This window comes from Talaromyces amestolkiae (assembly GCF_001896365.1).
Source record: "Talaromyces amestolkiae strain CIB chromosome Unknown scaffold2.1, whole genome shotgun sequence".
In the NCBI taxonomy this organism is placed as follows: domain Eukaryota; kingdom Fungi; phylum Ascomycota; class Eurotiomycetes; order Eurotiales; family Trichocomaceae; genus Talaromyces; species Talaromyces amestolkiae.
Genome location: NW_024468038.1, coordinates 971,738 through 997,345, shown reverse-complemented (window position 1 = coordinate 997,345; position 25,608 = coordinate 971,738). Strand labels below are relative to the sequence as shown.

Genomic DNA, 25,608 nt, shown 5'->3' with positions numbered 1-25,608 from the left:
CACTATTTCTGCCACTGTTTTGTATTGTGCAATTCTGCGTGTCCTCCGTCTTCGAGTGAGCAGTTTATGGTGGCCAATTCCATCATCATTTCTTCTTGGAATCAGACCGATCAGCGCAGATGTGACGAATGAGTGGTGATGAGGATCATAAAGCCCGTTGTGTGGCGAGACACATACATAAAGCCGTTCGAGCATCGACACTGACCATTATCGAGAGCATCTCATTAGTCGAAGGTGAGACCCTTGGAGGCTAGAAGCTCCCTAGGAGGCTTACATAAGGCAGCCACTCTAGGCAGTCATTGGCTGACAGCGGCTCCCCGCTCCCCCAAAGAACTTCAGAAGCGTGAAGCCTCTTGGGTTCGCGTCGCCTTTTTGCACTTGATCCTCCTCTGCTAAAGCAAATTAAAGGTATTTTATTCCCACCCAATACTGCGCCAAGATTGAGAATGTTTACAATAGAAAATGCTACAGCTGTTGGGGCTGCTCGTTGGTGGGAACCCCGTAGACGATTCGCAGTCCTTCGCTCGTCAGCTACAAGTTTACTACGTGTGAATCAAGTAGCTAAGTAACTAAATAACAGCTAACCTACCATGCCTCAACAATAATCCTCCGGCGCCCGTACTATAATTCTGTCTAACGAACATACGTATTTTCGCTTTTCCTTCCTCCCACACACTCTCTTCTACTTCTCTCCCCTCGCCTTCGTCCTCTTTCTCCCCGCTCTCTTCATCCTTCTATCTCTCACTCATTCGAATAATTATTATCGCCCATCGCAGCGCAGACTTGTCGTTCTCTTACGCAAGAATAATTTTAATAAATCCGATGATTTGTTGAGCAACTAGAGTGAACGTCTTCCCTTCTCCCTCCTTTTGGGTTCCGCTTGCTGCCGTACCCGCCCAATCGGGATAAGGCCAACTCTCCACGGCTCCTTCCCTCGCAACCAACGACTACATAGTACAGCGGGAAGCTCTGCACCTCACTTCGCAGTTGCTCCTTCTGCTCATTCCATCATTCTACCCAGTCAGTCTATCCACAGACTTGCCCGTGGGAGAGTCTTTCTTCCCTCGCGCCATCTGTCTTCCATCTTAATCTTACGGTCGCTTTTCAAAAGACTACGCAACTTTCTCTCCCTTCCCTCCAACCCTCCTGTTCGTCTCGACCTCACCCTGGAGCTCGTCGTCGTCATCGAGGCCATCGTCTGTGTGCCTACAATTTACCAGCAACCCCGTTTATGAAACGACCTGACGCTTTCCGTCGACCACATTCGATCCTTTTCCGACTGTCTGACCCCCGTCCAGAGCTCCATTGCCCCATTGTTCCCCCTTTTCCGGGAAAGAAAAAGCTGCCCCTCCTTAAGTGGTAGTCCGTCCTGCTCGAAAATATCTTGATTCATTGCATTGGCTGCTTGCTCTTTGCTGTGACTGTTGTGGACTCGTTTGTTCTATAGCATGCTCTTTGCTGCTGGGACTATATACCATTATTGCTTGCTGTTGGCTTTGTCATTTCGTTTGATTCACCCCGGCCCATTTTAGCAGCAGTCTTGGAAATCCTTCATTCAGGGACCCAAATATCTCAAACTATCTTGAGACTATCATTTGAAACAATAGTGAGTGGCCCTTCGATCACCTACTAATAGCTATTTCTACGCCCATGTTTTCTCGCTGTCACTGTTGAGCTACATGTATCTCGGAAACATCGGCATTGCGACAAGAACACAATCACTGATATCGTCTCTCCTTCGGTGCTAGATCCGTTAGCTACCCACGCTCGAAACCCTTACAGATTTGGATTATTCTTGGTCGGAAACCGACTCGAGTAGTCCTTGTCAGTCGACAATTGATTTTCACCCCGTTGGAACCTGACATCATAGGAGTAAGATCCTCTGATTTCCTGGTTTCTAGCATTACGTACGGAGAAACCATCATTATATACTTTTGATACGGTAAGATGGACCACCAGCAAGGTCAACCAGGGATTCCAGGCCCTGCCGGCCGCCGGCTTCATATTGCCCACCGACGAAGTCCATCTGAGTTGACCCCTCTAATGAGTAAGCTTCTACCCACCATCAATGGCAAAGACGACTACTAACATTCGCGGGTTCCTAGTGGAACAACTTGCTATTCAGCAACAGATTGAGTTGCTCCAACAGCAACAGCAACAAATTGCCGCTACGCATCAACAATACGTTAATATGGGACTGCTGCAACCCCAACAACCAATTGGTCAGGTTTCGGGATTTTCTCCCCAACTTGGTCAGGGAACAATGGCCGGCGTATCACCTCAGGTCAACGCCTTCCAATTTCCTCAGCAGCTCGGAGTTCCCACAAACAATGGACCCTCCCATCGCCGAAACCAGTCTGCCCTACCTGGCATGGGAATGGGCCCGCCCCCAGCTCCGTCGTCCGGCGCATCAGGATCGGCTTTTGCGGATCTTCACCAAGGAAACCAGAATCGTGAGAATGGTGGTCCGTCGAGGGGACGAGGTGGACCTATCGGCGGAGGTCATCAGCGACGCCACTCATTAGCTCTTCCAGAAGCGAAGAAGGCTGCAGAGCTCGCACAGCAAAAGCGTACTGCAGCCGGCTTCCAGTTCCCTGCTCCCGGCTCATCTGAATCGCCCACCGCAGAAGAAAAGCCGAAGACTCCTCAGCCCCAAGGACTAGGCCTGCAACGTGCAGGCAACTTCCGGGGTGGAACCCACGGCAGAAGCCAGTCTATGGCCGTTGGTCGCGGCGCAACCGGTTTCCAATTTCCCATCCCTGAGAGTAGCCCTGCTGAACCTCCTCGTCGTGGCCATGGTCGAACGCCTTCGAGGAACTTTGACGGCAATTGGCGCCAGCCAAATAACAATAACAATCAAAATCAGGATCAGCAGAAATCGAACCAAGGCGGATTTGGACAACAGCAAGGTGGCAATACCTTCCAGCCGGGCCACCGCTCGCGAGCATCCATGAACCAGTCCATTGGTTCGATCGGCCAATTCCAATATCCTAACGCTGCTCCCCAGCTGATCCAGTTACCTCAAGGCCAGGTTGTCATGGCACCGCAATTGTTCAATGGCCAGCAACTCAACCCACTCCAGCTCGCTCAACTTCAGGCTATGCAACAGAATGGTCAATTGAATGGCCTACAAGCTAGCCAACACGCCCCTCAGCAGTTGACTGCGCAGCAGCAACAGCAACAACGCAAGACGCTCTTCMCCCCATMCCTTCCGCAAGCCAATCTACCTGCCCTCCTCAGCAATGGCCAACTGGTCGCCGGTATCCTTCGTGTCAATAAGAAGAACCGGTCGGACGCCTATGTCACATGCACCGAACTAGATGCTGATATCTTTATCTGTGGAAGCAAAGATCGTAACCGTGCTCTTGAGGGAGACTTTGTTGCCGTCGAACTTCTAGACGTTGACGAAGTTTGGTCTCAGAAGCGTGAAAAAGAAGAAAAGAAGAAACGCAAGGACATCACAGACTCTCGATCTGGAGACAAGCTATCTCGTTCTGACTCTGGTGCTAATGGTGATAACCAACAGGTTGGCCCTGACGGTAGCATTCGTCGTCGTGGTAGTCTGCGTCAACGCCCGACCCAGAAGAAGAACGACGATGTTGAGGTGGAAGGACAGAGCCTTCTGTTGGTGGAAGAGGACGAGATCAGCGATGAACAGAAACCGTTGTATGCTGGTCATATCGTTGCCGTCATTGAACGTGTCGCAGGACAAATGTTCTCGGGAACTCTAGGTCTTCTACGTCCCAGCAGCCAAGCTACCAAAGAAAAACAAGAGGCTGAACGTGCCGCCAGAGACGGCGGACACGGTCGCCAACATGACAGACAGCAAGACAAGCCTAAGATTGTGTGGTTCAAACCTACTGACAAGCGTGTACCCTTGATTGCCATTCCCACTGAGCAGGCACCCCGTGATTTTGTCGAAAAACACCACGACTATGCGAACCGCATCTTCGTCGCTTGTATTAAGCGGTGGCCTATCACCTCTCTTCATCCATTCGGTACACTTGTTGAGCAACTTGGCGAGATGGGTGATTTGAAAGTCGAGACTGATGCACTTTTACGTGACAACAACTTCGCAGCCGATGAATTTTCCGAGGCTGTGCTTAAGAACGTTGGCTGGGAAGACTGGACTGTGGCTGCCGAAGGCGATGCTCTTCTAACCACCCGCAGAGATTTCCGTGACGAAATCACCTTCACCATTGACCCAACTGGCACCAAAGAGTTCAACGATGCTATCCATATTAAGAAGGTCGGTGACGGCAAGGTTGAAATCGGTATTCACGTAGCCGACGTCGCACACTTTGTCAAGGCGAACTCATTGGTCGATAGAGAAGCCAAGAAAAGAGGAACAGGAGTCCATCTAATGACCCGAGTCGTCAATATGCTGCCACCTCGGTTGTCGAATGAGATATGCTCTTTGCTTCCTGGTCAGGAACGCTTGACCGTTAGTGTTGTCTTCCAGGTTGACACCGCGACTGGCGCAGTCGACGATGATGTGTGGATTGGAAAAAGTGTGATCAAGAGTTCTGGGAAGCTGAGCTACGACGATGTCAATGCCGCCATCAAGGGAGAGACAGGAAGTCCTTTGGAAGGTGTAACTGCCGACGATATTCGTCTTCTCGGAGTGAGTACACATAACAGCCACCAGTTGATTGATTTGAATGCTAAAATAAGATTCCACAGGCAATCACCACCAAATTCAAAGAGACCAGGTTCGGCAATCGTGCTACCGATATTCCGGCCTTGCGTCTCATCTATCAGCTCGACGATGAGAACATGCCCGTGGAACTTAATATCTTCGATTCATCTCCAGCTCATGAAGTAATCGAAGAATTGAGCTACAAAGCCAACTTCTTCGTTGCACGCAAGCTCTTTGCTGCAATGCCCGAGAAAGCGTTCCTTCGCCGCCAAGCTGTTCCCAACCCCCGCCGCCTGCAGACCTTTGTTGACCGAATGAACAGACTAGGATATGACATTGACCCTTCTAGTAGCGGTTCTCTGCAAGCCAGTCTGTTCAAGATCCAAGATGTTGATCTTCGCAAGGTACGTTCATGCATTTTGCTGCCAGGTAGAAATTCAAGCTAATCTGGCTAGGGTATGGAAACCGTCCTGATCAAGGCAATGCAACGCGCCAAGTACTATGTCGCTGGTAACGTGACTGAAGCCCAACGCCAACACTACGCTTTGAACCTGCCGCTCTACGCCCATTTTACAAGCCCGACTCGTCGCTACGCTGATGTCATTGTTCATCGTCAACTGGATTCTGTTCTGTCTAATGGCGCCATTGAATTCACTGAGGATGTTGATACATTGGTCAAGACTGCTGAACAGTGCAATAATAAGAAAGACTCCGCCCACAACGCCCAGGAACAAAGTGTGCATATCGAATCCTGCCGTGTCATGGACAAGAAGCGATCTGAACTCGGTGGTGATCTTATCAGCGAAGGTATCGTTCTTTGCGTTTACGAGTCTGCCTTTGATGTGCTCCTTCCTGAATTCGGCTTCGAGAAGCGCGTGCATTGCGACCAGCTTCCACTGAAGAAAGCGGAATATCGTAAAGACACTCGTGTTCTGGAATTGTACTGGGAGAAGGGTATCCCATCTTCTGCCTACATTCCGGAGGATGAACGTCCCAATGCAAGCAGTTCCAGAGCTGCTCACGCGGCAGCTGCTGCTCAAGAAGCAGAAGCAGCCCGCGAGCGTGCACGCGAGAGAGAAGAGGCTCAACGAAAACAAACCGAGACTGGAACAATGTCTACGGATGACGTTGATGCTCTCTTTGATGACGATGACGATATTTCGGAAGTGACTGAGATGGCTGCCGGCGTGTCACTCAACTCCTCGGCCGATCGCCCAACACAGAGCATGCCTCCATCACCGACGCGCAATGGTCATGATGGTCAAGGTCCGCAACGCGCTCGCTCTGACCCTAAGATCGCAATCAGTGCCAGCGAAACACCTGAAGCGAAATTGACGGACAAGGAGAAGTACCTCAAGCTCTTCAAGCTTCGGGAGGAGGATGGCGAATATATTCAGGATGTGACTGAAATGACTCGTGTTCCTATCATTCTCAAGACCGATTTGAGCAAGAGCCCACCGTGAGTTTATATTACTGTGTGTTACTATCATCGTTACTAACAAGTTTTCCAGATGCCTGACCATCCGTTCGGTCAACCCTTACGCTCTATAAATCAATCGAACCCGGTCTTTGCGAACACAACAATTTTGGTTGAGTTTCTTTTGTCGGCTACGACCTGTTGCACATTTTGTATTGGGGTCCTTCTCGGAATATGAAATATTCGGATTATTGCATACACTAGAACGGGTGGTCACATGAAAGCTATCGACGACACTACGTAAATACCTTTTCTTCGTATCGCGGTATACGTTACCTAACTTTGCGAAAGACTTGGTGTGATAGCATCAATTGTTGGACTCTTGGACAGCCGACTGAATGACGGGAAGAACACATCTTGCATCTGATTAGCGTTCCTGTTATCGACCATCATCAACAACGCCGAGGGACAACAGGAAAGGAGCTTATTTATATACTTGCGCAACGTACCTTTGTATCGAAAAGGTGATGTTTGATGACAGATTGTGTTGATAAGTGTGCAAGTCAGAAATGACTTGGTTCTAGGCCAGCTCGATGTCCAAGCTACCTTCAAGCGAGTTGAGATGTTTTTGTCCAAGAAATATTTACATGGCTGTTTATCTGTTAATTACTTATTCATTATACCAAAATGCAGGATCTATTAATCTTACTTTACTTGAACCATGACCATAGAACTCTGGAAATGAAAGACTTCTGATATCCAATTGAACAATGTAGAAAAATGTCGTTTGACTGTATGTCTGTGTATGCCCTCAACGCCATTAATACACCCCCATCGCTTTAACTGTCCCAAGTCATCGATCCCATCCCAATGCAAAATGCAAAATGCAAATCAAACCTCCAGCAATTCAATCTAAGAAGTAAACTCCCAATTCCATAACAAAAGCCAAACACCCCTGGTATTATCCCAATCTGTATGAAAATAAAGAAAATTTGTCATGTCTCGTGATATATCATCATTCATCTCGCTGATCGTCATGTTTGTGTGTGTGTGTTTGAGATTGGCTCAGAGTCGCCGCAGGCCGAGTCTAGGCTTCCCTTTCGAGGGCATGCCTTTGCGAGTGCTGCCGCTGTTGTTGCTATTGTAAGCTGGTTTCGTGACCTTTGTCGGTGAGAGGGGTTTTGTCGCTGCTGTTGACGACGGTAAAGATGATGAGGATGAGGATGCGCTGATTGGCTTCATGAAGACGCCTGTTGGAGTGGAGTAGGGTGAAGTGTCCGTCGATGATAGTGACGAGATTGACAATCCCTTTGGTAGTGAGGAGAAGGAGCCAGCCATGTTCTCCTTGCCGTAAGTGGGACGGCGGCTGTGGTTACTGTTATGGCTGTTGACAAGGGCCTGGAGACTGTCGATTTCGACGTTATCCTCGTAAATTGCTAAAGAGTTTGAGGTGGAGTCGTTGCTGTTGTTGTGCAGACTGGGAAATGGCTGAGAAGAAAAGGAAGTTTGCTGTCGGGGAGTGTGAGTGGAGAATATCGACGAGTTTTGAGATGAAGGGGAGGAGGAGTTTGATGAATCAGTGTTGGCGGCAATGTTTCGCTCCGATGCAGTCATGCCATCGTCCGGCATGCCCTCGTCGTCAGACGTAGAGTCAAGCATGACCAAGTCTGTATCCAAAAATTGTGTGATTGGGAGCACGGACAGCGGCCGTTTAGCCAATCCTCTCCGTCTAGTAGTAGTATGGCTAGTGGGTAAAGCAGCACCCAACTCGGGCGATAGCGATGCATCGTTCTCCTTGTAGTCGTCCTCGACATCCTCCATATCTTCGTCCGCATTAGTTTGAGATGATGGCAAGAACCTCTTCTTCATGACCAGGGACGCTTTCTCCTTTACCACTTGTCGCCATTCTCGGAATTCAGGGTCTTTCTCGATTCTCGCTGCCATCTCAGGATCTTCTCCTCGCTGCTTGGCTTGTAGAACGGCAGCTTTCATGGCAAATGGTATTGGTGCGTGTAGCGACGTCATCAAGCGTGCCTGGCGGGCGAATTCGTTGTAGTCATCCTGGAGCAGGGATCCTGCCATAGCGTTCAAGGCCGAGTCTGGGTTAGGGTGGATAAGTAGGCAAGATATGGTCTGCATGGTCTGTCAGTCCGTTCGCTCATCCCGTACTTCAGGGAATACCACAACCTACCACAAGGATATCGCGCAATGTTAACTTAGACTCCCAGTCTCTCTTGAGGGTATCCACACACACTGCGCCTGTCGACTGCTCAACATTGGGATGCCAGATTCGCGTCCTGAAAGCTGCTTTGGGTGGGCTAGCAGGATAATCATCAGGGATGCGAAGCTGTAACCGCCACAACCCGGCTGAGTATGGAGTGCCATGAGGTCCTGCAAGCATTACAACCAATTGACTCAGATCGTCAGAGTGTTGGTTATCTGTTGCGCAGAAGAGGTAGTTTGGTGGGAGTTCGTTGTTGCGGAGATCTGCATGGTCGGCGATGAGCCGACGCAGTTTCGAAACCTATTGATGAGTGAGTAGATGCTTAGAGGATAAAAGTATGCAAGCGACATACCATGTTTGTATATAGCACACCGCGTCGCAGTGGTCAAGTCACTGTTTTGACTGCCAATCACAAGACTGTCGAGCTGTCGCAAACGCGGTCGTTGTAAAAATCGGATCTGTTTGTTCAAGGTTGACTCGATCGAGAACGAATCAGTAACTAATGCAGGGAATATGCAAGCTCAAACTGTCGTCGAAGATGTGCAATAGTGGGTGAGCAGAAAGCAAGCAGTACGGAATTGCGAAGAGTTAGTTAAGGTTGCCAGGGAAGCGGAAGATCGGGGAGTCGCCGGCGCTCTTATTGTTTGGAGCTTTTGTTTTGGTTGCGCCGCCCAAGGGAAGAAAATTACGTGTTGTGTATGAAGCTTACGTTCTTTGTTTACACACTATGCCAGATTCGGCAAAGAGAGCCTCGCGTCGAGCCTCGAAACGGTTAGGCGTTCCGCGAAACAAAGACGCGACTTTTCGCGTCATCTTAATTTGACTTCCAAAATTAGCAAAGCGCTGTTGATGCGTTTCTTACGGTATCTCACAGTACATAATACGATCATCGTGAGTGTGGCTTACGCTAGGACACTTAAGTCACTAGTGAATGCTATTAGTTAATCCGGGGAAGACATGTTGCCTATCGATTAGATCGCGATTGTGAAGCATTGATTCGAAGAACTTGAATTAGTATTATTATTGGTTCTGTACGCCTATTTATGCATGTACAACGAAACGAATATGACAGACCCTGAACGGTACCAACTGTGTAGATAGGGGAAATCCGCTAGAGCATGTTCTTGTGAAACATTCATGAAAGAGATCGATGGTGATCATACGACATTAAGACATGCCTCAGGTCGCAATGATCAAAAGATTCTTAACTTAGATGAGCATGGCAAAGGCAGCACCAGCGACAAGAGAGAGACCAACGGGGCCAGCAGTGACCATTGCGGCAGCACCAGTAGATGCGGCGGCAGTGCCAGTAGAGCTGGACGAACCAGAGGTGTGACTGGATCCAGATGAGGTGGCAGTACCGGTAGAGAAAGTAGAAGAACCGGTGCCAGTAGTAGTAGTTCCAGAAGCAGTTCGAGTGGAAGTGCCCGAAACAGAGGTGCTGCCAGTCTGGGATCCAGAAGCTGAACCAGAGGTGGTAGAAGAAAGTGGCACGACGGGAGACGAGAGTCCAGCGGGAATGGATGCTGCAGCAGGCTGGGATGTGACAACTTCAGGTTGGCTGGTGACAGCACTGGGCTGACTGGTGACGGCGGTAGGCTGTCCAGTGACCACACCCAGCGAGTTAGTCTCGGTTAAGTACTGAGTAGCAGGGTTTGACTATGAAGAGCCAGCGTTAGTTGTGTACATTCGAGGGACAGAAAACCAGTGGCTGAACGTACCACTGAGACAGGGCTGACGGAGGTTTCAGAGCTGCTCTGAGCCATAGCGACAGTCGCAAGAGCGGCGACAGCGATGATGGAACGCATGATGGCTACTTGTGGTAGGGATTTGTTTTGAACGAGTGGATTTGTCAATTGACGTTAGGCTAAGAGCTCTAGCTAATGTGAGGAGCGTGATGAAGGAGTTGGAATGTAGAAGGGAAGAGAAGAAAACCCAAGTAATCTGGGGAGAGACAACAGGACCTTATAAACAAAGCAAAGACGGGACAAAAGAGCTTGGAAGGCAGGGGCAATCCTGATTTTGCATGGACTAGACTACCACTTCGGCTGCCAGACTCGTCACTCTACGCATTAATTGCGGAGTATAAGTCCAATGAAAATGATTATTTACTCTGATCCTTACATAAAACCGCCAGATTGATTCGCTCCGATGGCTTCATCCTGGCAGGAATAATGTTCGGGTGGCGTCGACGCTAGTACAGCCTTGTTTCAGTTGGTCAGTGGATGATGCCATCACTCTCTTAGTCCAGCCATGGTAAAGTAAGACATCAACATCGTTGTAACTAGAACTTTCTGTGTTGTTGTGCTGTGACTTGGCCACCGAAGTAGCTTACGTGGATGTCACTATTCGTAGATTTCATTCAGGCACCAGGGCATCAACCATCAACAAGCTGCTGACTAACCCAACATGTCTTAAGTCAACGTAAGAGTCCCTTCCTTTGTGATCCATCACAACCCCAACTCACTTTGTGAGACGTCCCTTGACTCGATTTGTGATCGACAATATTAAGATTGCTACCCCTAGTTCAGCCTGACAGCGAGCTTTGCTTAGGGCTTTCTTTGACTTGCAGCATGAACGCCGGATTCCCTTTCTTGTGTACTGCGAAGAACAACATGTGTTTAGTCTGTCTCTTGCTTCCATGTCCAAATGAAACACACCCTTGTGAATTATATATACTCCGGAAACACGCAAGCAATCCTTGTACAACTAAGACTGGAAGTACAATATATGTAATAGCCTTGTTGATGGTTGTGCTTTTAGCTGGTACATAATAAATAATTCTCGTCTATATATAGAGACCATCACGGGTTCGTATGTCTCAGCTGCAATTTTTGTGAATTTTCGAGTGGATCACACCGAGACTGGATCCAGAAGTCGATTGAATTTAGAGTCCATAACGCTCTACCTACATAGCTTCATCATTGAGCGCCGAACGCTTAGGAAGAAGTTTTCTCACTGAGATTCAGATTTAATAATTACTCTTCATCACTGTATAACTTTTATGTTTACATATATGAATAGGCGAAGCTAAATCTAAATGAAGGAGCTACAATGATGCTGAATTGTCAGATAATTAGATATACAGGGCTAGGTTGGCCACATTTGGGCTTGTGGTGCATAGCCCTAGTCTACCATAACTGATAGTCGTTAAGTAGGCCTTTGATATTGGTATTAAATGGATGTTTACTATTCGAACTGGTATAGCCGACACCTTTACATACCTGTAGCTCGATTATTACCTGAACAGTAGCTTGCCCTAAATACGTCTAGAGATCGCCTGATGCGTTTCCCTCGGGTAAGATATACTGCTGTGACGACCGCGATCTTTGGTCACTGCCTTGAAAAAGTCTAATGTCCATATGGATTCTGGAATTTACAACATCAGAACTTTATGTATACGGAGTACATGTTTGTGTAGTTGCACACTAGATCACAGCTGATTACAATTACACTATGACCTCACACCAGGCGACAGAGAAATAGTCGATGAAGTCAACAAGTAGGCAGAACACACATTTCTACCGATCGTATACTGCAGACAATTTTGGTTCGTTGATGAGGGGCTTGTAGGCAGCGMCTCGMCCTGCCACTTCTTCAGATTCTTTTTCCGAAGATACACACCTACGTTGACACTCTCTTCGATTCTTTTAAGTTGTAGTGTACACTGGCTCGTAAAGGATACACACGGAAAGTAAATTCTACATGAATCTTGTATTCGTCAGCAATGTGCTTGAGCTCATGCGACGTTATAACGGTGATGTTGATCTTGACAGACTTGTAGAGAAAGTCGTCGATGATGTGATTGAAGAAGCTGAGTCGATTGCAAGTAAAGGAATGGGGCGCTGGCAATATATTCTAACATTGGCTGTAGGAGGAACTTGTATATCACATGTACATGAGGATTTATCTGTTTTGGCTTCTAGCGTTTCTTCCAGAAGAATCACAGCCCATGAACAGAACTACGTCCCACGCAATGTATGGAGGCCTTCGTAATGCTGGGCGCCTAGATCTACTCAGACAACCATTAGTTGCTATGCTGCAGACAGTCACGGATGGTTGTGAGGCTTCAAATAAATCTTCGATGCCACATTGAATTTCTTCAACCAGTTTAGGAAATTGATTTGCGCTATTCGGCGGCGATTTCGTGGAGATAATGCTTGACTTGATTATGTTGATGGGTTAGTGAGCTGGTATCAGGTGCATCCTCAATTCATATTGCATTGTATATAGGTAGTCATGACAACTTTTCTCTTGCTCAGAAATCCACATATCCTCTATAACGTTTAAAACGCGACTTATCACTTCTCCTGACCCTGGGTACGCATCCAGTCGGCAAACTCTTGACGACTTTTCTATTATTGTAGAAGGACAATTAGCATTTGTCCCACCGGTATCAATGAAGAGAGAGAAACCATACCCTAACATCCCAAAACCCAGACCGAATCTCCAAATTCTTATACGGATTCCTTGCACCCCCTTCTCGCTCAATCTGACCTGCCCATGCGCTGTGTGTCACCGGCTTGAGTTTCTCAGCGCCCAAGACCAGACCAGCCGAGACCAAAACGACGGCAATCAACGTCTCTATTGTGATATCGAGCGGGACAACGGCGAAGAAATTGCTCGCTGTTGTAGGAGTGCTGGCTGTGCTAGCGGCGAGGGCGACGTTGCTGTAGAGTGTTGTGTGTTCGTGGGCCGAGTATCCTCTGATTGTAGTATGTTAGACTTTGTCTTGGAAAGGGGGATGTTTGGTTGTATTGAATACTTACGCATGGGCTAGTAGGACAAGGCCAACGAATGTGATGATGCGTGAGAAGAAGCCCATGGTGAAGAGCGGTTGGATTGACTCAACCGATAGCTGGGAATAGAAGAAAGAAAACGTCCCCGAGATCTTTGATGTAGCCACAGTTTATGTTTCAATAAATATTGCAGGAATGCGACAGAGATAATGCAACTTTGTAACTGATTTAAGGTTGGTAGTCGAAAATGCAATGGTTGAATCTTTGGCAGCTTAGCTTCTACGGATGCGCAAAGCCCCTCTAGCGCAAAACCCACATACAAATTCTTTGCTTGTTTTCAAGGCGAGTCTATTATTCCACTGTCTACGAAAAGGAGAAAAAAAAAACCATTTGAATTGTGCGCATCAACTGGACGCGTACTTTCATATCATTTGTTATTACCCAATCTACACCGGGCCAGTGTCTAATTTTCAACAAAGGAAAAGAAGATCAGGGAAAGGTCATGATATTTCAGTGATCCTGGAAGACATAATCTCCGTATTCATCATCTTATTCTTCATATCATTAAGCATATCACGTTTATCGGTTTACAATTTTTGCATAGCAGCCTATTCGAAAAGTCAGTACAATCCCAGATTCGAAAGCAACAGGTTGATAAACGTACAATATCGGTGGACTGGACGTGGTCCTCATCCTCCTCAATCTGTTGCTGGAGCTCATCGGTAGAGACCTTCTCATCCTCAACAACCAAGTTGATCTGGAGCTTCTTGATACCGAAACCAACGGCAACAAGCTTGGAGGCACCCCAGACAAGACCTTCCATCTCAATAGCACGGACGTTCTTCTCCAGCTGTACAAGATCGGTCTCGTCATCTGCAAGATAGAATTAGTATTGCCGCATAATCTTCAAGGGAAGAAATCAACCTACCCCATGGCTTAACTTCTAATGTGACCAATGATTTGGCAGCGGGCTTGGGCTTCGCCTCCTTCTTCTTTTTGTATTCAGCAAGGCGAGCCTCACGCTCCTTGACAACCTCGGGGTCCTCCTCCTCATCGTCATCACTGCCGAAGAGGTCGTCCATGTCATCGTCATCGGCAGCAGCAGGCTTGTCCTTGGGGTTGGTAGGAAGCTCTACTGACTCAGGGCCGTAGGTGGTGTAGGCCTTGGATGGGTCACCAGGCAGGGTGGAGAATTCTGATTCATATGTGGCAACGTGCTTGTACCAGCGAGCAACGTGGGGGTACTTGGCGGCGTCAGGAGCACCGCTGAAGGCCTTGAACGTAACAACATCGGCCTGAGAAGGAGCGTAGCTATGCGAGACATGTTAGTTGGAAACGATATCGTAACAAAACAAAGTCAGTGTATTTGAATAGACGCATAGTCGATAAAGTGCCAAAACAACGTCAGAAGCGCGATTGCTCGCATTGTGTGTAGTCATACAGCGGTGTCTTAAGCCGCCTCCTAAACACGGACCAATTTTATTTCATCATAAAAGCAGAAGCACACAGAGAGAAAAGCCAGTAGAGGCAGCAAGAACATGCAAAGTCGAAGTGGTGTTCATGACTTACCCAACAATGTAGCTTCGGGTGGAGAGGAAGTTGTTGGCAATGGCAAGGCCAGCATCGGAGACAAAGTCGGTGAAACCCATTGTGAATGAAGGATGATAAATATTAGGAGAGAGGGGTATATGTTAGAAAGGAAGAAGACTGGTGAGATGTCGGAAGAAGGATTGGAGGAGGGAGAAAGAAAAGGACGGTCCGACGTGGTCTGAAATTCGGGTTGAGAATTTTCTTTTGCTTAGCGGGAGCCCCTCCTTTACCGTCGCAGCCAAAGGGGCTACGTCACGTGACTGTGATATTGCCAGCCGCCACAATTTTCTCGTCTTTTGCGCACGCCGCAGGAAGCTCCCCGCCATCCCGATGTGGTATAGTGCCGTGTGAGCATCCACCCAAGCTCCTTCCAGAAAGCTCTCCAGTGGTCTGATAGCTTGCCACTGGCCTCATCAGTACGTATGTAAATACAATGCCACTATCTCTTGAATTGTTGGAGATAATTTTTTTCCACTCTTGTAGCACTGCTGCAGAAAGCAACTGACACAATGTTGTCTGCCTCCAGACTGCGCACTGCTAGGCTCGGCCTACGTCGGCCTTCAGCAGTCATTCCGTCTCAACCCTCTGCTCGAAGCAGCTTCTACGTTCAAGCTTCGCGAATCCGTTTCGATCCCTCTAGTCAGCCCAAATCTACATATTTGTCGAACTTCCCTGTACGAAGCTATGCCACAGGCCGTGGCCCCCACCCCCCAGGCGGCACACATCGTATGAATCTCGGCGGAGAACCAGAGAAATCCGCCCTGGAGCAGTATGGTGTCGATCTCACCGCAAAAGCCAAGTCTGGCAAACTCGACCCAGTCATTGGGAGAGATGCAGAAATCCATCGAACGATCCAGGTTCTTTCGCGACGAACGAAGAACAATCCCGTCCTCATCGGCGCCGCCGGTACCGGAAAAACCGCTATTTTGGAAGGTCTAGCACAGAGAATCGTGCAGGGAGACGTGCCCGAAAGTATCAAGAACAAAAGAGTCATTTCCCTTGACCTCGGAGCTCTGATCGCTGGAGCGAAGTTCCGGGGTGATTTTGAGGAAAGGCTTAAGTCAGTCTTAAAGGAAGTCGAAGACGCAGAAGGCAGCGTGATTCTGTTCATCGACGAGCTGCATACTTTGCTCGGCCTTGGAAAGGCCGAAGGCAGCATCGACGCAAGCAACCTATTGAAGCCGGCTCTGTCCAGAGGTGAGCTTCAATGCTGCGGCGCAACGACCCTCAATGAATACCGCTTGATCGAGAAAGATGTTGCACTAGCTCGCCGCTTTCAACCAATCCAGGTTAGCGAACCGTCAGTCGCTTCTACCATCTCCATTCTCCGTGGCATCAAAAACAAGTATGAGGTGCACCACGGTGTACGAATCACAGATGCTGCAATCGTTGCCGCCGCCACATACAGCAATCGATATATCACGGATCGTTTCCTCCCAGACAAGGCTATCGACTTGGTAGACGAAGCCGCCTCTGCATTGCGACTGCAACAGGAGTCCAAACCCGATTCTATCCAGGAATTGGACCGCGAAATTACAACAATACAGATTGAGCTGGAATCTCTGCGCAAGGAAACGGATGTCACAAGCAAAGAGCGTCGAGCGAGCCTAGAGGAAATGTTGAAGGCAAAACAAGAGGAAGTCAAGAAACTCATGGATGTTTGGAACAAGGAGAAAGAAGAGATTGAAGGAATCAAACGAACTAAGGAAGAACTAGAAAAATCGCGTTTCGAGTTAGAAAAAGCACAGCGTGAAGGAAACTTTGGAAGGGCCGGTGAGCTTCGTTACTCCGTCATCCCTAGCCTCGAAGCCAAGTTACCTCAAGAAGGTGCCGAAAACGAAAATAAAGATACTTTAATCCACGATTCGGTTACGGCGGACGATATTGCCAACGTAGTCTCACGCACTACCGGAATCCCTGTGACCAAGTTGATGTCAGGAGAAGTTGAGAAATTGATCCATATGGAGGACACCTTGCGGCAGTCAGTACGGGGCCAAGATGAGGCCCTCTCGGCTGTTGCAAACGCCGTTCGGATGCAAAGAGCAGGTTTAAGTGGCGAGAACAAGCCCTTGGCATCTTTTATGTTCCTTGGCCCCACTGGTGTCGGCAAGACGGAGCTTTGCAAGAAGATGGCAGGATTCCTCTTCTCCACGGAGAGTGCCGTCCTCAGATTCGACATGAGTGAGTTCCAGGAGAAACATACAATCAGCCGTCTGATCGGATCCCCTGCCGGTTATGTTGGCTATGATGATGCTGGTCAGCTCACTGAGGCTGTAAGGAGAAAGCCTTACGCCATCTTATTGTTCGATGAATTCGAAAAAGCTCACCGTGACATCTCAACGCTTCTGCTGCAAGTCCTTGACGAGGGCTTCTTGACAGACTCTCAGGGCCACAAGGTTGACTTTCGAAACACGATCATTGTCTTGACTTCCAACTTGGGGGCCGATATTCTCGTTGGACTAGATCCCTTGTATAAGCATAAACTCACGGATGAGGGGAATGTCCCTGACGATATCAAGAAAGCAGTCATGGACGTTGTGCAATCGTCATATCCTCCGGAATTTCTCAATCGCATTGACGAATTCATCATCTTCAAGAGACTGTCCAAGGTTGCACTGCGTGATATCGTAGACATCCGACTCAAGGAGTTACAAGGGAGATTAGATGATCGACGAATGACACTCCAGGTTGACGACGAGACCAAACAATGGCTTTGTGAAAAGGGCTATGACCCACGTTACGGAGCACGTCCACTCAATCGACTCATTGCAAAGGAAATTGGCAACAAACTCGCTGATAAGATCATTAGGGGCGAAGTTACTGCTGGGCACGCCGCACAAGTGAAACTTGATAAGGAGAAGGATTCGTTGGAAGTTGTCGCTGTCTAATGCACGACTTGCATTCGTTGATAAAAAGCATATTTGATCAGGTGTATGGAGCTTTCAGTCTCTGTCTGTATTTTGGTGGCATTTGTGTTTAGCGGGTGTTAGATATGGTGGTGTGGTATGGGGAGTATTTCTTATCTCATTGTACTTATATTGTCACTTTTGGCGAATTTTTCTGAAACATGTATCATAGGAAAACCACTCTTGCGTATATAATGATTATCTCTATTATTCGTGAACACAGCTCTTCAGCTTTTACTATTGAATGCTAATATTAGTCAATGATTGTTAAAGGGAAGGTGGTTGCCCGCTACGTTCCGAGGGAGCACATAGGGAAGGAGCGAGAGGCCACACACTTATCAACCTCCCTACCACCTTCTTCCAAATTCATCACTTACTCCAGTTGCAAGTCCTGTCCGAAGACATATTTGTGGCTATTTACTCATGGCGTCGCTGAAGAGAAAACGAGATTTAGGTCCAAGAAACTCGTTCAGGGCTTCGAGTGCTCAGCGACGATTTGCAACGGATCCTGTCAATCCAATTCGATTGCGACCAATTAATCCTGATACTTTCAACGTCACTACAGGATTGGAGCACGTACCGACTCACGGGTGGTGTGGCGTACCTTCTGCAATAAATGAAGATGAACACGGTATTGACGACTCGGGAGAGGTTGTCATGGCCGTCGACATCAAGGAGAAAGGCACAGTCGGCTGTTGCTTCTACATTGCTCGTGAAGAGAGGCTCGGCATTCTCGGTGATGTTCAATTTGGTGAAGAAAATCTGATTGATATCTGTAAGTTGCTTTGTTGAAACATGCATTATTTCCTGTTGGTCGGTTGACCATGTTAGTGAAACTCGAAATCAACCCGACTACCATATTGACCTCGACTCGAGCAGAGGAAGCTACAATGGCTGATGTACAAAGCTCAGGTGCGTGAGGTCTCACATATACTGGCCTTTACTGATCCCCTTCAGATGATGCGCTTCGTCTCCCTTATCGCATAGACGTACGGCCGATCCAAGAGTACAGTGTCAACGACGCAAAGGTAAAGTTGGCCGAGTTGGAGATCTTCCACCAAGAGGCAGACCTTGCACAATTCCTCGTGCCTGGAGACGGACTTACTCAACAAGCCGAGGAAATGATCGCCGAGAATGCAGGATTCTCTTTCGAAAAAGGAAAACTCCTTCGACTAGGGGGAATAGTTGACATTGAAAATACAGTCTCACTAGGATGTACGGGAGCAGTACTTACGTATATTCAACGGCGAAGGATGACAGATTACAACAGCATAGATAACAGTGGGAATGCTTGCGTTGTCAGATCAGTCGAGACTGTTTTCCTCAAAGGAACGATGTAAGTAATCCGAAGTATCAAATGCATAGTTCCACTGACGAGCCAAAGGCATATCAATTTGAATACCCTATCTTCGCTACAGATATTGCAAACCGAATCACACCCGAACACTTTCAATCAAGGTCCCGGAAAGACATCATCACGAGCAAAAGAAGACTTTTCTCTATACGGTTTATTTCACCAATATCTCCTCACTCCTCAGGGCAGGAATCGACTGAGACAATACTTTCTGCGTCCCAGCGTCGACCTTGATGTCATATCGCAAAGACACAGGATTTTAGATCTTCTTCTCCTACCTGCTAATGCAACTATTCTACAGAAAATGTGCAGCTGCCTCAAGAAAGTCAAGAATATGCATCCGGTCATGACGAATCTCCGCAAAGGTCTCAGTAGTGGGAAGGGCGCTTTTGGTGGCTTTAAAGGGACAATTTGGGGTACTTTGCTGAATGTGTGCCACCGAATTTTCGAGTTCCTGATTCGCTATGCTAAATAATAGTTCTAGTTTGCTACACATACCTTAGACCTCCAGGAGGCAATTCGTGAGACACATTGGCAGGATATGGTTTCGTTACGTGAAAGGGTAGGCACCGGTTAAATGGATCTTATATTGCGTTCAACTCACGATCTTCAAGATGCTCAAAACTCTAGATGTGATTGGCCTACATGCAGTAGGAAGGCTTATATACCAGATGGTCGGTATAAAGAATCTTTTTCTAATACCAAAACTGACCTGGAATAGGTAGATATCGAGGAATCGCAAGAGCAACAGAGAACAGTCATCAAACAAGGCGTGGACCGTGACTTAGACCTCCTCAAAGACAGATACAATGGTCTCGACGGTTTATTGAAACAAGTCGCCATCGATGTTGCTTCCACCATTCCCGCAAGTCTCCAGATTGAAGTCAATGTGATCTACTTCCCGCAATTAGGCTTCAATATCGCCATCCCTTTTGACGATACAGGACGTGCAGCGTATACGGGAAGTTGTGGAACGTGGGAGCAGGTTTTCACAACCGAAAATAGAGCATATTTCAAGGACGAAAGAATGAGGGAGTTGGACGAAAAGCTTGGTGATATCTACGGTCTTGTTTGTGGTAAGACGCCCACCATGCTTTGTGAACTTTCTGTTGCTCACGTCCATACTTCAGAAAGAGAAATAGAGATTGCCCACGAGATAGCCCAAAGTGTTTTGAAGTTCGAGGAGATGCTTTCGGCGTGCTCAGACCTCTGTGGAGAGCTAGATTGGTGAACGATACTGTCCAATTGCTGAAGTAATCCCATTCTAACGAGTAATTCAGTTACCTTGCGATGGCTAAAACTGCAGAAGTTTACAAATTCGCTCGACCTCAAATGTCCACGGAGAACGTGATTCGAGTCGAAGGTGGACGGTGGGTAATGACTGACGTGACGTAAGAAGAATTGCTGATTCCATACTCAAGGCATCCTCTTCAGGAGCTTACTGTAGCTTCATATATTTCTAACGACGTCAATTTATGCGGTGGCTATGGTGCTTCTGATCGCCGACATTCGAACGGCCCGAGCATGTTGCTGTTAACAGGGCCAAACTTCTCCGGAAAGAGTATATACATGAAGCAGGTAGGCTTCTCAGGTACTTGGAAAGTGGATTCAGAACTGATCCCGAGAAGGTTGCCTTGATAGTGTATCTGGCTCACATCGGAAGGTGAGAAGGCTTGCTATCTGTACTTGTCCGAGGAAATATTGACACAAATAGTTATGTTCCTGCTCAAGCTGCAGAGATAGGGATTACTGACAAGATCTTGACTCGTATCAGTACTCCAGAAACTGTATCGAAGGTATGCCGATTGGGCTAGAGATAATTTACATTGACTTAGACTGTGTCAGATCCAGAGCACATTTATGCTGGACTTGCAGCAGATTTCACTGCTCCTAAAGTTCTCTACACGAAAAAGCTTGATTATTATTGACGAGTTTGGGAAAGGCACTGATCTGAATGGTGAGTCTTTTTTTATTCCCGGAATGACTGGTTGAGACTTAATGTATTCTGTTTAATTAGATGGGGCTGGTTTAGCCTGCGGTATCTTCGAGTACCTTTTAAGCCTTGGTGACGAAAGGCCGAAAGTTCTTGCTGCCACCCATTTTCATGAGATATTCGAGAATGGATTCTTACCAGAGAGACAACCTCTAACCTTTGGACACATGGAAGTCAGAGTTGATGAGGAACTTGCCAACGCCAGAGAGCAGATCACCTATCTCTACAAGTTAGTAGACTTAAGTGCCTCGCAGAACGGGAGCTTTCAAGCTGACTGATGATAGTTTCAAGTTAGGACGCAGTAATAAGAGCTTCGGAATACTGTGTGGAACCATTGTTGCGATAAACGTAAGCGAAAGCTAATCAGGCGATGTGTTAGGTGCGCTGCTATGAACGGCGTCGATGAAGCTATCGTTGCAAGGGCAAACGAGTTGGTGTCACTCTCGGCCCGAGGACAAGACCTCGTCGCAGCTTGTGCCAGAATTTCCAAGACAGAGGAGGCAATCTTAGAGAAAGCGGTTTGTCTGCCATTTTTGACCACGTTAGTGAGAAGCGGACAGCTAATCCTTGTTATGAAAGGAGTCGATTGCCCGCAGATTCTTGAACATGGACCTATCGACGAAAATGGGAAGAGATATCAAGCAGGTTCTGGCTGATTTGCTAGCGGATGGAGCAGTTATTGTCTGATCGACGAGTTGTTGAGTCTCATGTCACATGTATCAGAACATGCGGAAATATAAAAACAGGTAGCATCATTTGATTATCAGAGTTGTCCAGGTTATATAGGCATCTGTAAGCAAATGAACTATAAATGCAATATGTACAGGTATCCAAAACCGATGCTGATCTCATCACACATTCAACGCCGTGAACAAATATTGACCAATTAAAAAACGCTTTTCGATCATAGCTTAACACTCTTGACAAGATTCTTCTTGATACCCGTAAGCTCACCGGCGTAACCGCCACGACCTTCGCCTCCCTTGTACACTTGACGGATACTAGCGAGCTTCTTTTTCTTCTGTTCAAACTTCTTCCTCTTCTTGACACGCGGGTTACGCACATCCTTGTTCCTCTTGGCAGCCAGACCTTTATTCTTCTCAATCTGGTAAGTAATGCGACGCTTCCCATCAGGACCGACCTCTTCGACTTGTTCGTAGCGCTCTCCTTTCTGAGCGGCCTCGGCTTCCTCAGCACGAGCCTTCTTGTCTGCCTTCTTTTGCTTGTTACGAGCAGCGACCATGTCGTAGTACTCATCGTCATCTGTTCCAGCAGTATCACCACGAACCTCGCGCGCAAGACGGTGATCCTCCTCGTCAGAGTCACCGCCGAGCTGTTCAGTCTCATTGGCTTGAGCACGACCACGTCTCTCGGCTTCCGCATTAAGACGTGCTTGGCGGTCTTTGAGACGTTCTCTATACGGTAGATCCTCATCACCACCAGCGTTTCGGCCAGCGGCGTTCCGTTTGTTGGCCTTTTGTGCAATCTGAGAGGTATAGAATCGCAGAGAGCGCTTCTTTCTGGCCTTCTCTTCGGCTTCACGGGCTGTAAGGGCACCTTCGTCGCCGAGATCGGAGTCGTCGTCCTCCTGGGGTTGGGATGTTGGTTTCGATAGTGTTTTGGACTTCTTGCTGGATGTCTTGACCAGGTCGGCCAAATCGGCCAAGTTGGCTTCGGCTTTTTTGATCTTTTCGGCACGACGGGCTTCGGCTTCGACGCGCGCTTTCTCGGCTGCTAGCTGCGATTTGCTCAGCTTCTTGTCTTTCTGAGCCGATTGGGTCGACTTCTTTTCTTTCAGCTGCACGGCTAGTGCGAGTTCCACAGACTCTTCTGAGTCTTCAGCCTCGACGTCTTCAAGATCTTTTGAGTACTCGGGAATAGTCCATTCCTTGACGGTCTCCCATTGTTGCCTGCACTTAAATAGAGATCCCATAACAGGGTGATCTCGTAATTCTGCTGGCGATAAAGCAACTGTCTTTCCATCACCATCCTCTGCGGGGGACGTGAGAAGAGCAAAGTACATGCTGATGGAGCCGAGATATGATGCCAGTGCCCTGAACTTGATGATTGGTACTGGAACAGACGTCTCCGAGCCGTCCATAGCCTCATCCGCCTTCTGGGCTTCTGCCAGAATGTTCATGTACTCAGGCTGAAGGTCGACAAAATCTTTTGCGAGAGGCTCGAATTCGGGATACCTCGACTTCAATACTTTGAGTTTCTCCTCGGAGCTCATATCATCTGTGACCTCAAGCTGAGGTAGTACCTCAGTAACAACCCCATCCTGATCGTCTTTGCTATCTCCGGCACCCTTTCCAGATTCTACCCAGTCGAGTTCGTCGAAACCGAAATCCGCCTCTTTCATAGCCTTCAAGTGTTTTTGCTGAAGCCTTTTCGCTTCATTCTCCTCCTCAAGGGCATCGGCCTCTGTCTCGATCATATCGGCATTGTAATAGTCTTTTCTTGAGGTGCCCCAAGCCTCGAGGCCTTCTTCGTCTTCCTCCTCGTCGTTTACACCTGCTTCCAACTCGGACTCCGACCCACCTTTCCGCTTCCTGGACGTGTAGTCATTTTCATATCCGTCATCCTCATCTTCATCTAATTCGTCTTCGTCCTCGTCGTATCCGAGGACTTCTTCATCGGAGGGTTGAAAGTCGGCTTCTGTAGGAACATGTGAGTCTGAGAATTCCAAATCATTCCTTATTCTGTTTGTGTAAGCATACCCTCTTCTTGTATCTTGCGCCTTCTCTTCGCTTCCGGACCTTCCTCTAGCAGTACCTGATCGCGGCCGGCCAGAAACTCATCTTCGGAATTGTCAAAAGTCTCATTGATGTTGTATTTCGTTCGCATAGCCGAGTCAGGTTTCTTGCCTGACGGTTGTCGGCCGCTGGCCTTTCTCTTTTTGGCCGCCATATTGATAGTGATAATGTGAATGGACTAAGAGATGTTCTGTTCTTGGACTTTTTTCTGAATACAAAAATTTAGAATGCCGCTCTCACCGCCTTTGGTGCCCCACATCACTCCGAATTTAACGGATATAATTGGCTAACCGGATGACAGCTGGATATTTAGTCTTTCGGCAGGTGCGAGCTAAACAACTTTCTAGTGCTTACTATAGGGTACAAACACCTCGTATATTTAAGTTACGAGAGCGAGCTGAGCTGGTCTCTCCTTTATTACAAGAGTACCTCCATGGATTACTTCAACGTGACGAATGCTTTTATTGCTATCATCGTGGGAATCATCACTTACTCTGCCTACAATATGCTCGGTTTCGGCCCAAATCAGTTCCCCGTCAATGGGAAGGTAAGTTAACACATTTGACTGGTGGGATAGGCATTGACATGGCTAACTTTTGCATATTTGATAGACAATCTTAGTAACAGGTGCCTCCGAGGGATTGGGTAGATCAATTGCTATACAACTTGCCCAAAAAGGCGCCAATGTTGTCATTGCCTCGAGATCCGCTCACAAACTCGAAGCCGCCATTGCAGATATCAAGGTGGGCTTTTACTTCCCCATGTAGGGACGAGCATGCTGACAAGGATAGGCCGCTGCAGTGAACTCATCGACACAACGCTTCCACTTCATTAGCGCGGACTTGACAGACCCCGATGCCGCGGATCGCCTGCTGGAGGAAACCACAACATGGAATAACGGGGCAGCCCCTGATGTTGTCTGGTGTTGCGCCGGATTCTGCCATCCAGGCCTCTTCATCGATGTGCCTATCAAAACACTGCGCGATCAAATGGACACCGTCTACTGGACGAGCGCGTACACTGCACACGCCACGCTGAGGAGATGGCTGGTCCCAGTCTCCCAAATCAGTACCGCAGCAAAGACAGAGCAACCACCTCCACGACACCTCATTTTCACTGCATCGACTCTCGCCGTCTTCACGGTCTCCGGCTACAGCCCTTACTCACCACCCAAAGCCGCCATGCGCAATTTATCCGATGTCCTCGTGCAAGAAATCGAAATGTACAATGGCGCTCGTCGCAACAGAGACGCTGATGCCCCCGCAACCGACGTCAAGGTTCACATTGTCCTTCCCATGGGTATGACCAGTCCCGGCTATGAGAATGAGCAGAAACTGAAGCCGGAGCTTACGCATATCATGGAAGAAGCCGACAAGCCCCAACTCCCAGAAGAAGTGGCAACCATTGCCATCAAGGGGTTGGAGAGGGGCGATTTCCAGATCGTCACGAACACTATAGGTCAGCTGATGAGGACGAGTGCGCTGGGTTCGAGTCCACGGAATAATGTCTTCTTCGATACAGTGGTGAGTTGGTTGAGTAGTATTGTGTGTCTTTTTGTCATTTCGGACTTTGCGAAGAAGGCTTTCAATTATGGGAAACAGAAGGGGGTTCCGTCTGCGAAGTGATTGTTATGATTGCTCAAGCACATGTATTTAATGGCTATGACTTAGACTGCTATTCTTCATAGCACTAACGTATATTATTAAACCCGCCCTGAAAGGCTAGCCTCTAAATTTAAATCCACATGCTGTAAGTTTTGTATTGCTACATGGAATCTATCTCGACCATGACATCAAGTGACATGGACTCAGCCACATCAAAAATTGGGATATCTCTACACAAACCAGGAACAATGTTGTACACATAAAAATACATACACAACAAATGACGACAATGAACTCGATCCTTCGGGGAATAGATAGATTCAATTTCGACGTAACAACACACACGAGGTTCAAATAGACAGAGTATGAAGGAATTAAGGAAAATA

General features: G+C 47.8%; 9 protein-coding genes across 9 annotated transcripts; 4 read left to right on the top strand and 5 right to left on the bottom strand.

Annotated features, from left to right (window-relative positions):
• Window positions 1–1,947: 1,947 nt before the first annotated feature.
• On the top strand, window positions 1,948–6,190 carry BHQ10_001614 (uncharacterized protein; the record flags this gene model as incomplete). The annotated part of the gene is made up of 5 exons (XM_040873670.1): window positions 1,948–2,047; window positions 2,106–4,624; window positions 4,684–5,043; window positions 5,095–6,098; window positions 6,151–6,190. 5 exons carry the CDS (start codon window positions 1,948–1,950, stop codon window positions 6,188–6,190), a joined length of 4,023 nt encoding a protein of 1,340 aa, XP_040730119.1.
• Window positions 6,191–7,121: 931 nt separating this feature from the next.
• Window positions 7,122–8,635, bottom strand: BHQ10_001613 (uncharacterized protein; the record flags this gene model as incomplete). The annotated part of the gene is made up of 3 exons (XM_040873669.1): window positions 7,122–8,189; window positions 8,248–8,580; window positions 8,633–8,635. 3 exons carry the CDS (start codon window positions 8,633–8,635, stop codon window positions 7,122–7,124), a joined length of 1,404 nt encoding a protein of 467 aa, XP_040730118.1.
• An 854-nt stretch (window positions 8,636–9,489) lies between these two features.
• Window positions 9,490–10,088, bottom strand: BHQ10_001612 (uncharacterized protein; the record flags this gene model as incomplete). The annotated part of the gene is made up of 2 exons (XM_040873668.1): window positions 9,490–9,939; window positions 10,002–10,088. 2 exons carry the CDS (start codon window positions 10,086–10,088, stop codon window positions 9,490–9,492), a joined length of 537 nt encoding a protein of 178 aa, XP_040730117.1.
• Window positions 10,089–12,581: 2,493 nt separating this feature from the next.
• On the bottom strand, window positions 12,582–13,105 carry BHQ10_001611 (uncharacterized protein; the record flags this gene model as incomplete). The annotated part of the gene is made up of 3 exons (XM_040873667.1): window positions 12,582–12,635; window positions 12,701–12,986; window positions 13,050–13,105. The coding sequence occupies 3 exons, from the start codon at window positions 13,103–13,105 to the stop codon at window positions 12,582–12,584; spliced, it is 396 nt and encodes a 131-aa protein (XP_040730116.1).
• A 501-nt stretch (window positions 13,106–13,606) lies between these two features.
• On the bottom strand, window positions 13,607–14,668 carry BHQ10_001610 (uncharacterized protein; the record flags this gene model as incomplete). Its single annotated transcript, XM_040873666.1, has 4 exons — window positions 13,607–13,627; window positions 13,684–13,892; window positions 13,948–14,330; window positions 14,589–14,668. 4 exons carry the CDS (start codon window positions 14,666–14,668, stop codon window positions 13,607–13,609), a joined length of 693 nt encoding a protein of 230 aa, XP_040730115.1.
• A 450-nt stretch (window positions 14,669–15,118) lies between these two features.
• Window positions 15,119–17,497, top strand: BHQ10_001609 (uncharacterized protein; the record flags this gene model as incomplete). Its single annotated transcript, XM_040873664.1, has 1 exon — window positions 15,119–17,497. The coding sequence occupies one exon, from the start codon at window positions 15,119–15,121 to the stop codon at window positions 17,495–17,497; it is 2,379 nt and encodes a 792-aa protein (XP_040730114.1).
• A 441-nt stretch (window positions 17,498–17,938) lies between these two features.
• Window positions 17,939–21,549, top strand: BHQ10_001608 (uncharacterized protein; the record flags this gene model as incomplete). The annotated part of the gene is made up of 15 exons (XM_040873663.1): window positions 17,939–18,290; window positions 18,347–18,427; window positions 18,473–18,699; window positions 19,354–19,431; window positions 19,591–19,945; window positions 20,000–20,096; window positions 20,150–20,239; window positions 20,291–20,447; window positions 20,498–20,532; window positions 20,584–20,665; window positions 20,715–20,826; window positions 20,887–21,091; window positions 21,147–21,185; window positions 21,242–21,380; window positions 21,442–21,549. 15 exons carry the CDS (start codon window positions 17,939–17,941, stop codon window positions 21,547–21,549), a joined length of 2,157 nt encoding a protein of 718 aa, XP_040730113.1.
• A 217-nt stretch (window positions 21,550–21,766) lies between these two features.
• BHQ10_001607 (uncharacterized protein) lies at window positions 21,767–23,772 on the bottom strand (the record flags this gene model as incomplete). The annotated part of the gene is made up of 2 exons (XM_040873662.1): window positions 21,767–23,520; window positions 23,583–23,772. The coding sequence occupies 2 exons, from the start codon at window positions 23,770–23,772 to the stop codon at window positions 21,767–21,769; spliced, it is 1,944 nt and encodes a 647-aa protein (XP_040730112.1).
• Window positions 23,773–24,051: 279 nt separating this feature from the next.
• Window positions 24,052–25,243, top strand: BHQ10_001606 (uncharacterized protein; the record flags this gene model as incomplete). The annotated part of the gene is made up of 3 exons (XM_040873661.1): window positions 24,052–24,165; window positions 24,230–24,361; window positions 24,410–25,243. 3 exons carry the CDS (start codon window positions 24,052–24,054, stop codon window positions 25,241–25,243), a joined length of 1,080 nt encoding a protein of 359 aa, XP_040730111.1.
• Between the last annotated feature and the right edge of the window lie 365 nt (window positions 25,244–25,608).